The following is a 16142-nucleotide window of genomic DNA, read 5'->3' as shown; positions in this document are numbered from 1 at the left end:
CATTAGCAGATGTACACGTGATAAAAGTGTACCAAGTACCGTTGCAATGCAGATCTGTTTTACACATTATTGAGCAGTGGTTTTCAACCAGTGGTCCGGAGTCCACTAGTGGTCCTTGAGGGGGTTCCAGCTAGGTGGTCCCCAGCTAAATGATGGAGAGTTGGTAACCAAATGGACCCTAATATCTTGAGTGTGTAATGAAACCAAATTTGCCGATACGGGTCCATTTTGAGAGTTAAGTTATTGTTAAATTGAATTTACAAGATGTCTACACATTTAGAATGTATTTTTATGTAATTTTTTATGTATCTCTCCTATGGTAACAACATCAATACAGCATGGAATTGTAGACAAAATCTTATCCAACAATAACAAAATATTATTTAGTTTTGTATTGGAGACGCTAAATGTCATCAAATGATGCTCAAATGCTTTGATTGAAGTATTTATTAACAGTTACAGAATTACAGTACATTTCAAGCACAACTCAATACAAAAACTTAACTGTGAGTGGACGACACCGGTAAAGCATTACACACTTGTTTACCGTTTTCAATTCATCATAACATTTAGAGACGTACAAATATACACTTCTATACAGCCAAAAAAACAGGAAATCATCCTCGATATGAAAAAGGGTTGAAAGCCACTGTTTTTTTTAATGTTTTTCTTGTGCTTTCGCCTTTATTTTATTTTATTTTATTTTTTTATAGAGGGACAGACAGTAGGCTGACAGGAAATGGGGAGAGAGATGGGGGGAAGACATGCAGTAAAGGCCGTCGGGATCGGGAGTCGAACCCGCGACACACTGCCAGACTGGATTACCAGCCAAGGTGCCTGGACCATTGAGCCATGGCCCAGGCCTGAAAGCCACTGTTACTTCACACCACACTGAGGATTTCACTCAGTGGATGCAGGTCATGCTTCCTCACTGTTACAGAGGGTTTACTCTACACCACACTGAGGATTTCACTCAGTGGATGCAGGCCATGCTTCCTAACTGTAAGAGGGTTTACTTTACACCACACTGAGGGTTTCACTCAGTGGATGCAGGCCATGCTTCCTCACTGTTACAGAGGGTTTACTTCACACCACACTGAGGATTTCACTCAGTGGATGCAGGTCATGCTTCCTAACATACAGAGGGTTTACTTTACACCACACTGAGGGTTCCACTCAGTGGATGCAGGTCATGCTTCCTAACTCTTACAGAGGGTTTACTTCACACCACACTGAGGATTCCACTCAGTGGATGCAGAGGGTTTACTCTACACCACACTGAGGGTTCCACTCAGTGGATGCAGAGGGTTTACTCTACACCACACTGAGGGTTCCACTCAGTGGATGCAGGTCATGCTTCCTAACTCCTTACAGAGGGTTTACTTTACACCACACTGAGGTTCCACTCAGTGGATGCAGGTCATGCTTCCTCACTGTTACAGAGGGTTTACTCTACACCACACTGAGGATTTCACTCAGTGGATGCAGGTCATGCTTCCTCACTGTTAGAGGGTTTACTTTACACCACACTGAGGGTTTCACTCAGTGGATGCAGGTCATGCTTCCTCACTGTTACAGAGGGTTTACTTTACACCACACTGAGGGTTCCACTCAGTGGATGCAGGTCATGCTTCCTCACTGTTACAGAGGGTTTACTCTACACCACACTGAGGGTTTCACTCAGTGGATGCAGGTCATGCTTCCTAACTCCTGACAGAGCAGCAGCATTGTTCTTCTCTAAACGTCTCGGAACGCCCCTCAACAGCGCTGCGTTTTTAAAGGCATTGTTAGCAATGAATTATGATGGAAATTATCACAACTCCCCTTTGATTTAGCGATTCATAAAAAGGCCATTCATCACCATGTCAATCGACAGCATATAAATCTTATAATAAATGTGATAGATTAGCTGCAGTGGCTAATTGTGTGCTAACCACCCAGTCATCAGTCATTCACAAACCAGCTTTAATGGAAGGAAGCGGGAAAGGAATCCATCACTCCTCAAAATGGCCTCCCCCGTCGTCATGTCAACAGGGGCGGGGCTAATCTCTGGGGGGTTCCAACAGAGTATATACGCAGCAAGTCTAAAACAAAATACCAGTTTGTTGTGTTATTGATATCTGTTGATTATGAATGAGTTTGTGTGTGGGTGACCGGGAAATTATTTTTGAAATGATCAGAAGTAATGATTGACATGAATGAGTAATAAAAGTTAGGTGAAAGCTAAGTTTTTTGACCTCTTCTCCAAAGCTGTGGAGCTCATGGGACCTTAACAGTGTGCAGTATAACAATGATCTGGAAAATACTGAATCAAAGCTTGTATCAGCAGAGCATCATGGATGGAAGGGTCCTCTATCAGCAACACAAACCTTGATGCCATTAATTAATACTATAATATTAATGATCACTGCTTCAATCTCATTACTTTACTGGATTATTGTGGCATTAGGAAATCAACAACAGGTTATCTGGAAAAACATCTGATATCTGCTTTCCTTGTATATACCATAATGTGTACAACTTAGCTACAGTATGTATGTGTATGTGTATGTGTTGTAGTCTGTATACTGCTTACTGTGTGTGTGTGTGTGTGTGTGTGTGTGTGTGTGTGTGTGTGTGTGTGTGTGTGTGTGTGTGTGTGTGTGTGTGTGTGTGTGTGTGTGTGTGTGTGTGTGTGTGTGTGTGTGTGAGAGAGACTGTGCAGTGTGTGTGCACATGCGTGTGTCCGTCTGTGCGTGTGCGAGAGAGAGAAAGCGCATACATATCTCTCTCAATGACTTTCTTCATCTCGTATCATCTCTACATACAGAACATTAGAACAGCTTTCCCTTCCTCTCTCTCTCTCTCTCTCTCTCTCTCTCTCTCTCTCTCTCTCTCTCTCTCTCTCTCTCTCTCTCTCTCTCTCTCTCTCTCTCTCTCTCTCTCTCTCTCTCTCTGTCTCTGTCTCTGTCTCTGTCTCTGTCTCTGTCTCTCTCTCTCTCTCTCTCTCTCTCTCTCTCTCTCTCTCTCTCTCTCTCCTCTCTCTCTCTCTCTCTCTCTCTCTCTCTCTGCTGGGGTTGACTTTCCTTGTTCTAAATATAGAGCAGAGGACACCGTTATCCGACAAAGATCTGACACTGTGTGTGTGTGTGTGTGTGTGTGTGTGTGTGTGTGTGTGTGTGTGTGTGTGTGTGTGTGTGTGTGTGTGTGTGTGTGTGTGTGTGTGTGTGTGTGTGTGTGTGTGTGTGTGAAACCCTAGACCAACAGTGTGTCTCTGTCTGCGAAGTGGAGAACCCTTCGTATGATAAAGGCTGGCACACACACGCATGTACACGCACACACACACACACACACACACACACACACACACACACACACACACACACACACACACACACACACACACACACACACACACACACAGAGAATAGTCTTGAGAGATGAATTCCTCAGCTGCTTAAATTCTTCTTTCCTTTCTTCTTTTTCTCTGCCATTATCTTTCTTATAGTATCTCTCTACTTTTTGTCAATCTCTCCATCTCACTTCATTGTCACACGTTCTTATAAGAGCAACGCCTAAAAGTCCATTCAAATGTTTCTAATATACTGTAGTACCTCAACCAAAGCCTAGATTTATCAACAAAATAACTATAGTATTGTGATCAATTATGTTGGATGCATTATATTCAGTATTTGTTTGATATTTGAATGTATTTTGGCTGCCATTTAAATGTATACTATACTATACTGTACTTTTTACATTAGGTTAGGTCTCACAAAACAGCTAATAAGTAATGACGATCCTCAACCCCCCTTCCTGCCCAGATGCAAGGAAGCTTAGAGAAGGAAGAGTCATGGTCACGTGACTGTGCTGCGCCATGACTGGGAGCCAAATCTCGCACCGGAAGTTACATGAATACAAAGCAGTGGATGGAGCTGGACCAGCTCATAACAAACATTATTTATGAACCATTGAGACCTGTGTCATATACTCGGTTCAGGCATATAATATAAAAGAAGACATATCACAGTTTGTTTTCTAATAACTTGCTTTTTCGATTTTTTTTATTTGGGGATTGAAACAGCAGCAGGTGTCGTTTCTGTTCCCGGGGGTATGGCGAGATTTGGCTGCCAGACAGGAAACGGTGGACAGTCTCGCGATACTTGGCACGTTCAGAAACATACTTTTGCTCTTTAGATACCTCTATAAAATTACACTGTGTACACATCGAAAAGCAACACAGCAGACAATAATGTGTTATATGTCTTCTGTTATTTTCCAGAAGCGATTACTTTACAAAAGACCTCAGTCATTCAGAAATAGTGTTCATGAGCTGGTCACTGAGCTCTCATTGACTTCAGTGCATTCTGCCAAACTTCCTGGTGCAGTTTGGGTCCCATATGGTGCGACGAATCTGCCGCCTGGAATTGCGTCGTAGCGAAAATGACCTTACCTCCATTTCCTATACCTTGTCCAGATGGTCACGACCCCACCAGGTAAACGGAGTTCTGCAATCATATTCCCTGTTCCTGTCACGTGATGGGGCGGAGCCTGTGCTAGCCTATAACAGCTCGTCACTAGTTGAAGAACACACCTTACGTAACCTGACACCTGGAACGGCCTACACTGTCACATTGGTGGTAAGGATGGGCACGCACGCACGCACGCATGCACGCACGCACGCACGCACGCACGCACGCACGCACGCACGCACGCACGCACGCACGCACGCACGCACGCACGCACGCACGCACGCACGCACGCACACATTCTCTCTCTCTCTCTCTAACTCTCTCTCTAATGGGATACAGAGAACTGCATAATTATCTCGTTTGTGTAATGATATCTGTGTGTGTGTGTGTGTGTGTGTGTGTGTGTGTGTGTGTGTGTGTGTGTCTGTGTCTGTGTCTGTGTCTGTGTCTGTGTGTGTGTGTGTGTTAGGCCTGTACAGGGGGTGGATGCACCCTTAGCCACCCCAGCCATTTCCGTACCGTTGAGAGTTCACCAGAGGACGTCCCTGCTCCGTACGTCACAGCACTGTCCCCCCATGCACTGAATGTCAGCTGGACACCTCCTGACACGCCCAACGGTGAGACACACACACACACACTGTCCCCCCATGCACTGAATGTCAGCTGGACACCTCCTGACACGCCCAACGGTGAGACACACACACACACACTGTCCCCCCATGCACTGAATGTCAGCTGGACACCTCCTGACACGCCCAACGGTGAGACACACACACACACACACACTGTCCCCCCATGCACTGAATGTCAGCTGGACACCTCCTGACACGCCCAACGGTGAGACACACACACACACACACACACTGTCCCCCCATGCACTGAATGTCAGCTGGACACCTCCTGACACGCCCAACGGTGAGACACACACACACACACACACTGTCCCCCCATGCACTGAATGTCAGCTGGACACCTCCTGACACGCCCAACGGTGAGACACACACACACACACACACTGTCCCCCCATGCACTGAATGTCAGCTGGACACCTCCTGACACGCCCAACGGTGAGACACACACACACACACACACTGTCCCCCCATGCACTGAATGTCAGCTGGACACCTCCTGACACGCCCAACGGTGAGACACACACACACACACACACTGTCCCCCCATGCACTGAATGTCAGCTGGACACCTCCTGACACGCCCAACGGTGAGACACACACACACACACACACTGTCCCCCCATGCACTGAATGTCAGCTGGACACCTCCTGACACGCCCAACGGTGAGACACACACACACACACACTGTCCCCCCATGCACTGAATGTCAGCTGGACACCTCCTGACACGCCCAACGGTGAGACACACACACACACACTGTCCCCCCATGCACTGAATGTCAGCTGGACACCTCCTGACACGCCCAACGGTGAGACACACACACACACACACACACTGTCCCCCCATGCACTGAATGTCAGCTGGACACCTCCTGACACGCCCAACGGTGAGACACACACACACTGTCCCCCCATGCACTGAATGTCAGCTGGACACCTCCTGACACGCCCAACGGTGAGACACACACACACACACACTGTCCCCCCATGCACTGAATGTCAGCTGGACACCTCCTGACACGCCCAACGGTGAGACACACACACACACTGTCCCCCCATGCACTGAATGTCAGCTGGACACCTCCTGACACGCCCAACGGTGAGACACACACACACACACACACACTGTCCCCCCATGCACTGAATGTCAGCTGGACACCTCCTGACACGCCCAACGGTGAGACACACACACACTGTCCCCCCATGCACTGAATGTCAGCTGGACACCTCCTGACACGCCCAACGGTGAGACACACACACACACACACACACACACTGTCCCCCCATGCACTGAATGTCAGCTGGACACCTCCTGACACGCCCAACGGTGAGACACACACACACACTGTCCCCCCATGCACTGAATGTCAGCTGGACACCTCCTGACACGCCCAACGGTGAGACACACACACACTGTCCCCCCATGCACTGAATGTCAGCTGGACACCTCCTGACACGCCCAACGGTGAGACACACACACACACACACTGTCCCCCCATGCACACTACAGCTGTAACGTGGGACCCCCACGCTGTGGCTTAAAGATGGAGTGCTCCCCTCTCAACTCAACTCAAACTTTATTTATGTAGCACACTAGAATTTCGCGGGCCTTCGGCCCGCTCATCCCAGAGTTGCGTTGCCCCGCGTTGCGATACAGAAGTCCACAGATACAGAAGTGCACAGTGACACGTGTTGTATGCAGCTGTTTTGTGTTGCAGCGTGCGTGTAGTGTTGTTGTTGTTATCCATATATGCGCCTCGGTTCGTCCCGTTTGTTCCACGCCAGGTGTCGACGCAGTCGTTGGCGCAAATTTCTTATTATTTTAACTGTGTATGTAATCGCGGCTAGTAGCACACATTTTTTTTAGGAGCACGATGAAAAGTTATCAAATAATGTGTTTGAGGGCCCTCCTATATACAGCTTGAGTCCCCACACGTCTCAATATTTGCCATTGACAAAGAACAGAGAAATTAGGTCGAAATGCCGCTAAATATGACGTAAATTTAAATGTATTATATATATATTTTTTTTTAATTGAATGTAAATACTTTACTTATAAAAAAACCTGGCAACCCGCACCCCGCGGTCATTTTCCGCTAACCGGAGCGGTGCTCCCTAGCCTGCTGGAGGGGTTCACATCATCCCATGCACCGTCGAGAGGAAAAAGAAGGAAAATAAATGCAGCCTTGAGCCTACCTACCAATGTGGTGTTGTGGAGCTTGATGACCACCTCCTCCTCCTTTTCTCCCCAAATTGCCAATCCCAATAAATGCAAAAGTTGCCTAGTGTGAATACTTCCACAGCCTAATTACTAAAGGATAAACTATCAGTCTTCTCCGAAATCGGTCAATGTTTGTCAACTCAGCACGTGTTGACAACGCATAGTAAACAGAAGCCGTGTGTGTGTCACACCAAAAGTGGTGACCTATAGAATCCTGTACATAGAAGCATCACGCAATCGTCTCCCTCCCTGTGTGGGTCACGTGGTGGGCTTTGAGCAAATGGGAGAGGGAATGTAGTGTTGCCAGGTCTGCGTATTGTAAGCGAGTGGTAGTGTGTGTAAGTAGCGTGTTGAATGGCATTTTTTCTGTGCTTGTGTTCATAGACGTGGCAACAAATTAGGCGGGGGTGTCGGTGCTTGTGGCGTGTTTGTGTTTATTATTGATATTGATATTGTTTGCGAGTGTGGACGGGAGCCGGCTGTAGTGGCAGTGCGATGACAATTTTTACGCGGGTGGTGTTGAGTGTGGCCGTGCGGCGCGACATGAGGAGATAGGGAACGAACGACGCGGAGGGTAAGTGTGTGACGTGTTAGTGTGTTGTTGCAGTGTGTGTTGCAGCGTGTTGCAGCGTGTCAGTGACGTAGTAGCTGGTGACTTTCTTTTCGTGGTTTGGGCACAGCTTTTGGGCACACCTTTTCAAATGTATAATAGATATTACAACGAGCAATGGTCGACCAAAGTGCTGTACAGGAGGAAAAACCAGACGGGCAAAAGAAAAAACAGATCGATACAAGCAAACATAACATAAATGCATAACCAAATATGGTTATGCACAAAATAGACAAATAAAAATATAGAAGGAGCTAAAATAATTACACGGTTATACAATTTATATAATCAGGCAGTGTTGAAGGCCACAGTGAAGAAATGGGTCTTTAGTAGGGATTTTAAAGTCTCTAATGAGGGAGCCGAACAAATCTGGAAGGGTAGGTTGTTCCAGAGCCTAGGGCCGGCCGCTGCAAAGGCCTGGTCACCTCTGGTCTTAAAGTTAGTTATGAAGCCAGTCAGCAGTAACTTGTCAGCTGACGTTAGGAGCCTGGTTGGGACATACTGTATGGGTCTATAAGTTCTGACAGGTACACGGTGGCCAGCCCATTTAGGGTTTAAAAACAAATAGCAAAAATCTTAAAATCAATTCTAAAATGGACACGGAGCCAGTGGAGGGAGGCTAGGACCGGGGTGATATGGTCACGTTTTTGTCTTGCCAGTGAGAAGACGAGTGGCAGCATTCTGCACCAGCTGCAGACACCTAAGTGCCATTCGGTCTATACCTACATAGAGGGAATTGCAATAATCTAACCTTGTAGTGACGAAGGCATGGATTATACCCTCTCCAGGTTAGATGGAGAGAGGTAGGGCTTTATGGAGCTGGAGCTGAACAATCTGTTTATCGAATTTAAAGTTGCTATCGAAGGTCACACCAAGGTTTTTTACTGATAAGTGTAGGTTGAAATACTGAGGAGGCACAGGGATGTGATGGGGAGGGAATTATAGCCAAACGGCAAATTCTGTTTTATTTTTGTTAAGGGTCAAAAAAAAGATTGTTCATCCAGATTTTTATATCAGAGAGACAGTTCAGCACTGGCTGGAATGGATTTGTATGCCTGTTATTGGCTTTTAGGGGGTAAGTACAAGTGTAAGTTCACAACATGATCATCGGGTACTATGATCCTTATTATACTAGGAGGAAGATGTTTTTCAAAAAAGTGTACCGAAAGTGTTAACATGTGGTTTTTATGTGGCCACACCCACCAGTTCATTAAGTATACCTGTTTTTCACCTTAGAACCACCCACCTGAATTTAAGCCTCGTCCACAGCTGTTGTTGTATGATATTGGGGGAGGGGTTCGGGTTATGATGTCACAAAAATGGTGTATTTTTGATTGGGCCTTTTGATTCAAAGGCGTTCAGCTTTCAGGAAGAAACCAAAAATACCCAGGGAAGAGATATTTTAATATTATAACCACACCTGGGGGTCTATTGGAGTAATGTTAACTCCATAGACACATGCAAAACAGAAAAAGTACAAAAATCAAGCGAATGAACTGGCGTGAAACCCTAGGCTGATTTGGTAGTTTGTTTTCCAATCCAGGTAAACAAACTACAGCAGGGTAAAAACATGGCAGGCTGCATAAAACTGACCTTATAGTATACAGTGATGTAAGCAACACAGCTGCAGCGAATCAAATTAATAATGGGGGTGTTAGATTTTAACCAATTCTGGGCGGGAACCCCTTTTGGTGTTTTGAGCATTATGTTATACTTTAGCTATTGGAAAATAGCAGATCTACAAGCTACGAGCTTGTAGGTCTGCTATTTCTTTTAAATCATGAAAATATGGTGCAAATCTTTGAATATATATTATTTCAGAGCGAAAGTTTTTAACTCAAATCTTTGCTTCTCAGGGGGGTCCCTGGAACAACACATTTTCAGATGGCGGTCCGTGGCCAAATACAGATAATTCTGGCGGTCCTTGACATGAAAAAGGTTGAGCACCAGTGACACAGAAACATAGGGTTTTTCAGAAAACTGTCAGGATTTAGAAGGCATGTAGAATGGTCCTCAGGTCTAAATGGGTTAAGTGCACGTTGGCATGCCCTTGCCTCTGGACACACCCATGACAATCTGACACGCCCGTCATTCATTTGTTTGGCCGCGCAGCCTATCGAGTTTTCTGAGTTGAGAATGTGTTGGCGGATATGATCGTTCTTCACGGCACTCGCGGCGAAAAATGAACAGTGAATGAAAGCCATACATTAATATAGGCCTATACACAGCTTTGATTGATTGAAATATTTATTAACAGAATTACAGTACATTTCAAGCACAACTCAATACAAAGACTGTTAACTGTGAGTGGACGACCCAATAAAGCATTACACTTGTTTACAAAACATTTAGAGACGTACAAATAGACACTTCTATATACAGCCAAAGAACAGTAAGTGGATGTTTATTTTTGCGGGGATGAAACGTTTGAAATAATAAACAGAATGAATGGAAATAGGGGGAATACATACGATGAGATGAGGGAGAGACAGAATTAATTAATTAGAGCAGAGACGTACACAGAGGAACGGATGAGAGACAGAGATTGAAGGGACGAGAAAGAGAGATAGAGAGAAGCAATGGAGATAATGAAGTGATGAGAGAGACAGCATGAATGGATGAGAGAGAGGGGGGGGGGGGGGGATACACACATGGAAAATGAAAGAGAATAAGAGCAGAAAGTGGAGAGAAAGAAAGGGGAGGTAGACAGGTAGAGAATGCAAAGATAGAGAGCGAGAGAGAGAGAGAGCGTGTGTGAGAGAGACCAGCAGAGGTTCTTTTAGTGGATGTAAAGTGCTCCCTTTTGACTGAACCGAGAACTGCAGGCTAGAAACACAAACACACACTGTCTCTCTCTTCCTCTCCCTCTATCTCTCTCTCTCACACACACACACACACACACACACACACACACACACAGCTTCTATTCGTCTCATCCTCTCTTCTGAATCATAATGTACACTTTATTGACGGTTTTATACACAACATTGATGTTGATGAAGATTCGTACAATTTATTTATAACATGTGTTTGGACTTGAATACCATCCCTTAATTTCCTCTACAAATTACTCAGTTTCGCGTGTGTGTGTACGTGCACATGCATGTGTCACACCGAGACACAAAGGAACGTTGTTCATCAGCATTATATTAAATTGAATTAAATGATATTATACTGCATACTATAAGGGTTTCTCAGTGAGAGACTGATGCATGTCCCTCCAGAGGAAGACAGTATGTCACCACCATCACACAGTGGGTAGAACTCTACGAAGTATGCCTTATTATTTGTGTTGTTCTTTTGGCTTCAGTTCAGAAATTGTGGAAACGTGTAAATGAATAAATAATACATTAATTAAAGAACATTGTTGGGTAAATTATCTAATTTAATTAAAAATACAAATCTAAATTTATTTTTGTATGGTTTATTATTAATTAAATAAAACACCCTCCAGATGATCGCAGATGATTATAAATAACCGGATGAATTGAAGGATGAACTGTGGATATTTCCCAACTCATTTCACAGCCTTTAATGTACACCACGCGTCACATGGTATCAGATATTACTGCCACCCCAGTAGCAGTGTGTTTAATTCCCAACGTCTGTGCGTGTTAAATGTGAATCATGTGTGTTTTACGCCTAATGCCACGAGTGCATTTTGCTCCATAAACCCTGTGATGTGTGAGAATATTAGCCGAGATCAGATGACGGCAATTTATAACGAGGGAGGCACTTAATCACGATTAGCCCGTTATCGTCCGCTTAAAGAGCTTTAATTTCTGCTTAAAGAGCTTTAATTTCGGCTTTAAAAGCCTTAGTTTCTGCTTAAAAGGAAGAAGAGCTCAGGGCTTTATTTTATTTTGTTCATTTTGTTGTCAGAGACGGTCAGCGACAATGATGATGATTTGCTCTCTTGGGTTTCACAGCACTGAGATTCTACATTTATCCTCTCCCTATGTCCTCTCTCTCTCTCTCTCTCTCTCTCTCTCCCTCTCTCTCTCTCTCTCTCTCCCCTTCCCTCCCTCGCTCCCTCCCAATTCCATGGGGATTTGTGAGGATAATCCTCGTGGGGATTAGGTCGGGGCAACACGCAGACAAAGAGTGGAAATAAGCCAGTTATGCATTCACTGCTTCATTTCCCAACCTGTCTTTATTACAACCTACACTGATATGGGCTTACTATCGCGCGCGCACACACACACACGCACACACATGCACACACGCACGCACGCATGCACGCACAAGCACACGCACGCACGCACGCAGTGATTGTCCACATTAAGAGCTTCGCAGATGTGTTTTTGCTTGGTGGGTTCTGATAGGTGCGTCTATCTGCAGTAACCAATAAAAACCACACATGATTAAAGCAGAATAGCCTCTTAGTTCTCACAGCTGATCTTTTGAGCCCCTGTATGCATTTTTATTAAGGAAAAGCACTTTTGGCACCATACTGTTCCTTTTTTATTAGGTGAATGTAATGCAATTATCTGTGTGTGTGTGTGTGTGTGTGTGTGTGTGTGTGTGTGTGTGTGTGTGTGTGTGTGTGTGTGTGTGTGTGTGTGTGTGTGTGTGTGTGTGTGTGTGTGTGTGTGTGTGTGTGTGTGTGTGAGAAAGAGAGAGAGACAGACATGTACTTGTATGTCTAAGGATGCATGTATAAGTAGGTAACCACATGCCTGCCTTTCTGTCAGTCAGTAGTCATTATGTGCCCCTGTACTGTTGTCTTCTCACTGTCTGTCTTCATGAGGTAGTGTGTATCTTTGTGGGATCTTATCATAATCTGTGTCCTCATGAGGTCTTGTCACTGTGCGTGTCCTCATGAGGTCTTGTCACTGTGCGTGTCCTCATGAGGTCTTGTCACTGTGCGTTTCCTCATGTGGTCTTGTCATAATATGTGTATAGGTCATAGAGTAATATAAGGATAGAGACCGAACTGGAACCCCCCCCCCGCTATTAATTTCAGTTGCTCAGTGGCGTTTTGAAGCACCCGGAAGATCACTCTACTTCCGCAATTTGACCACCAACAGTTGGTGGTCAAATGCGGAAGTGCAAACGAGCGCTCACTGTTAAAGCCCACCTGCACGGGGTTTCCTCGTCATGAATCCACGGGTCCGCCTGCAGTTCACGCTCTAACCACTAGGGCCGAGTGCTTCAACGCTGGAGAGCCTCCCTGGGGGCTTGCTATAGGCTCTATATGCACACAGAATAACTTCCTACTTCCGGGCCCCTTCCCTATACTTCCTTCACATGATGCTAAGGCTCTGTTCCATTTAGTGTGCAGTGGTTCTCAAACGCTTTAAAAAAAAATATTCAAGGACCCCATAACTGGATCCATTCTTCTACTCTCAGAGTTACACACCCGTAAGGGGCCATTTGGAACCCACTCAAGGACACTTTGAGACCCACCACTGGTATAGCAGAGTGTTTCCAGTGAGCCAACATGCACAGTAGCAGCACCCTGACTCTGTTTGACCAGAATGAAACAGAGGTCTCCACCAGGACATGATAGTTTTTGGAAACATGTCAAGTGGCATTTCTTCCTCAGCCTAGTGGGAATATGTGTGCACGGTTGCACTGCAATCGGACGCTGTGTTAATGATTTGCGGAATTTTGTACAAAACAGGCCTCTCCTGAAAACTGGAAGCCAATCTTAGCCAATCAGGATGGAATATGAGAAACATACCCGTCTTGATCACATGACTATAGAGATCAGGACACAAGTGGTTTCCTTATATTACTACATAGTTTATTTGAATGCATGTCTTCAAATTAGCCTCCAAATCCATCATGAACACTAAACAGTATAACACAAAAAGATCATGTTAAAAATACCATAAATTAACAGCATGTAGCACATCATGGCATGTAGATGCAAAGTTTAAACCTTTTACCCAAATTACAAGTAAAATACAGACAAACAAACAAATACCTCGTTGGCTGCATGCATGCTACAACAAAGGGAATACTCTTCAGTCTTCGGGAGGTGCTTATAACCTTTATTATAAACTTAACCCTGTAAGATAACCCGGATATATTTCTACTTGCAAAAAAGAGATTTCAACCTTACTACTACTTTGTACTACTAGGACTTATGTTAAAAAAATATGTTAAAACAACAAAAAAAGTTTAATGAAAATGTTATGCACATTTATAATAATTATTAAAATAATAATAATAAATTAATAATTTACATTCGGTGGATATCTTTCACAATAATACATGATACATGTTCTAGACATTCTAATGATCACACAAATATATGTATTACATGCATTTTAGTTACTTTTATCAGGGTTAAAGATTAAAGGTCATACTGTAGGTACATTTTGATTAGAAATTGCAGAGATGTCCAGAGATTTTGAAGTTGAAGTTTGAAGTTGAAATTTGTGCCTCTGTGGGGGGTATTTATATGCAAATATCATGACCAATGGCATTGCAAGACTAAACAATGAACATCAATGATGATGTTTAGGTAAAAAAAAGAACAGAAAAAAATAATAATAATTAAGTAATTAATTAAAATAAAAATGTTACCGAGAAGCATCGTTGGGTCTTACCGGGAGTATCTTGTGACCATGAGCTTCTGCACCTTGTTGCTTGTTGCTTAATAGCTAATGCAAGAAGTGTAATAACCAGGTGTGTTTATTGTCCAGGTGTAATAACCAGGTGTGTTTATTGTCCAGGTGTAATAACCAGGTGTGTTTATGGTCCAGGTGTAATAACCAGGTGTCTTTATGGTCCAGGTGTAATAACCAGGTGTGTTTATGTTCCAGGTGTAATAACCAGGTGTGTTTATGGTCCAGGTGTAATAACCAGGTGTGTTTATTGTCCAGGTGTAATAACCAGGTGTGTTTATGGTCCAGGTGTAATAACCAGGTGTGTTTATGGTCCAGGTGTAATAACCAGGTGTGTTTATTGTCCAGGTGTAATAACCAGGTGTGTTTATGGTCCAGGTGTAATAACCAGGTGTGTTTATTGTCCAGGTGTAATAACCAGGTGTGTTTATGGTCCAGGTGTAATAACCAGGTGTGTTTATGGTCCAGGTGTAATAACCAGGTGTGTTTATGGTCCAGGTGTAATAACCAGGTGTGTTTATGGTCCAGGTGTAATAACCAGGTGTGTTTATTCAACAGGTGTAATAACCAGGTGTGTTTATGGTCCAGGTGTAATAACCAGGTGTGTTTATGGTCCAGGTGTAATAACCAGGTGTGTTTATTGCCCAGGTGTAATTACCAGGTGTGTTTATTGTCCAGGTGTAATTACCAGGTGTGTTTATGGTCCAGGTGTAATAACCAGGTGTGTTTATGGTCCAGGTGTAATAACCAGGTGTGTTTATGGTCCAGGTGTAATAACCAGGTGTGTTTATGGTACAGGTGTCATAACCAGGTGTGTTTATGGTACAGGTGTAATAACCAGGTGTGTTTATGGTCCAGGTGTAATAACCAGGTGTGTTTATGGTACAGGTGTCATAACCAGGTGTGTTTATGGTACAGGTGTCATAACCAGGTGTGTTTATGGTACAGGTGTAATAACCAGGTGTGTTTATGGTCCAGGTGTAATAACCAGGTGTGTTTAGGGTCCAGGTGTAATTACCAGGTGTGTTTATGGTCCAGGTGTAATAACCAGGTGTGTTTAGGGTCCAGGTGTAATAACCAGGTGTGTTTATGGTCCAGGTGTAATAACCAGGTGTGTTTAGGGTCCAGGTGTAATAACCAGGTGTGTTTATGGTCCAGGTGTAATAACCAGGTGTGTTTATTGTCCAGGTGTAATAACCAGGTGTGTTTATTGTCCAGGTGTAATAACCAGGTGTGTTTATGTTCCAGGTGTAATAACCAGCTACGGTCTGTGGCTGGATGGAGCGCTTGTTTTAAACTCCAGCTCCTCCCAGAAGTTCTTTGCGGTGGAGGGTCTCTCTCCATGGAGCCAACACACACTCAGGTTGCAGGCATGCACAGCGCAGGGCTGTGGGAAGGGACCACTGGTGAGTAATGATCATACTAACGCACACACACACGCACGCACGCACGCACGCACGCACGCACGCACGCACGCACGCACGCACGCACGCACGCACGCACGCACAGTTAACCCCATGCAAGACCCATGTTTTCTAGAATTATTATGCAAATGCAGTGTGTGCACGAGCAAGGTGTGTGTGTGTGTGTGTGTGTGTGTGTGTGTGTGTGTGTGTGTGTGTGTGTGTGTGTGTGTGTGTGTGTGTGTGT

At 44.5% G+C, this 16142-nt stretch overlaps 1 protein-coding gene across 1 annotated transcript in view; it reads left to right on the top strand.

The window, feature by feature from the left end:
- Positions 1–16142, top strand: part of ush2a (Usher syndrome 2A (autosomal recessive, mild)) — a 363038-nt gene that overhangs the window by 152713 nt on the left and 194183 nt on the right. The window contains exons 37-39 of the mRNA XM_079496383.1: positions 4457–4619; positions 4921–5068; positions 15741–15898. Coding sequence (XP_079352509.1) covers positions 4457–4619; positions 4921–5068; positions 15741–15898 — 469 coding nt within the window. The remainder of the gene's footprint in view (positions 1–4456; positions 4620–4920; positions 5069–15740; positions 15899–16142) is intronic.

This window comes from Electrona antarctica (genome assembly GCF_951216825.1).
Source record: "Electrona antarctica genome assembly, chromosome: 3".
In the NCBI taxonomy this organism is placed as follows: domain Eukaryota; kingdom Metazoa; phylum Chordata; class Actinopteri; order Myctophiformes; family Myctophidae; genus Electrona; species Electrona antarctica.
Note: the sequence above shows the minus strand (reverse complement) of the source record. Positions and strands in the feature narration are given on the sequence as shown.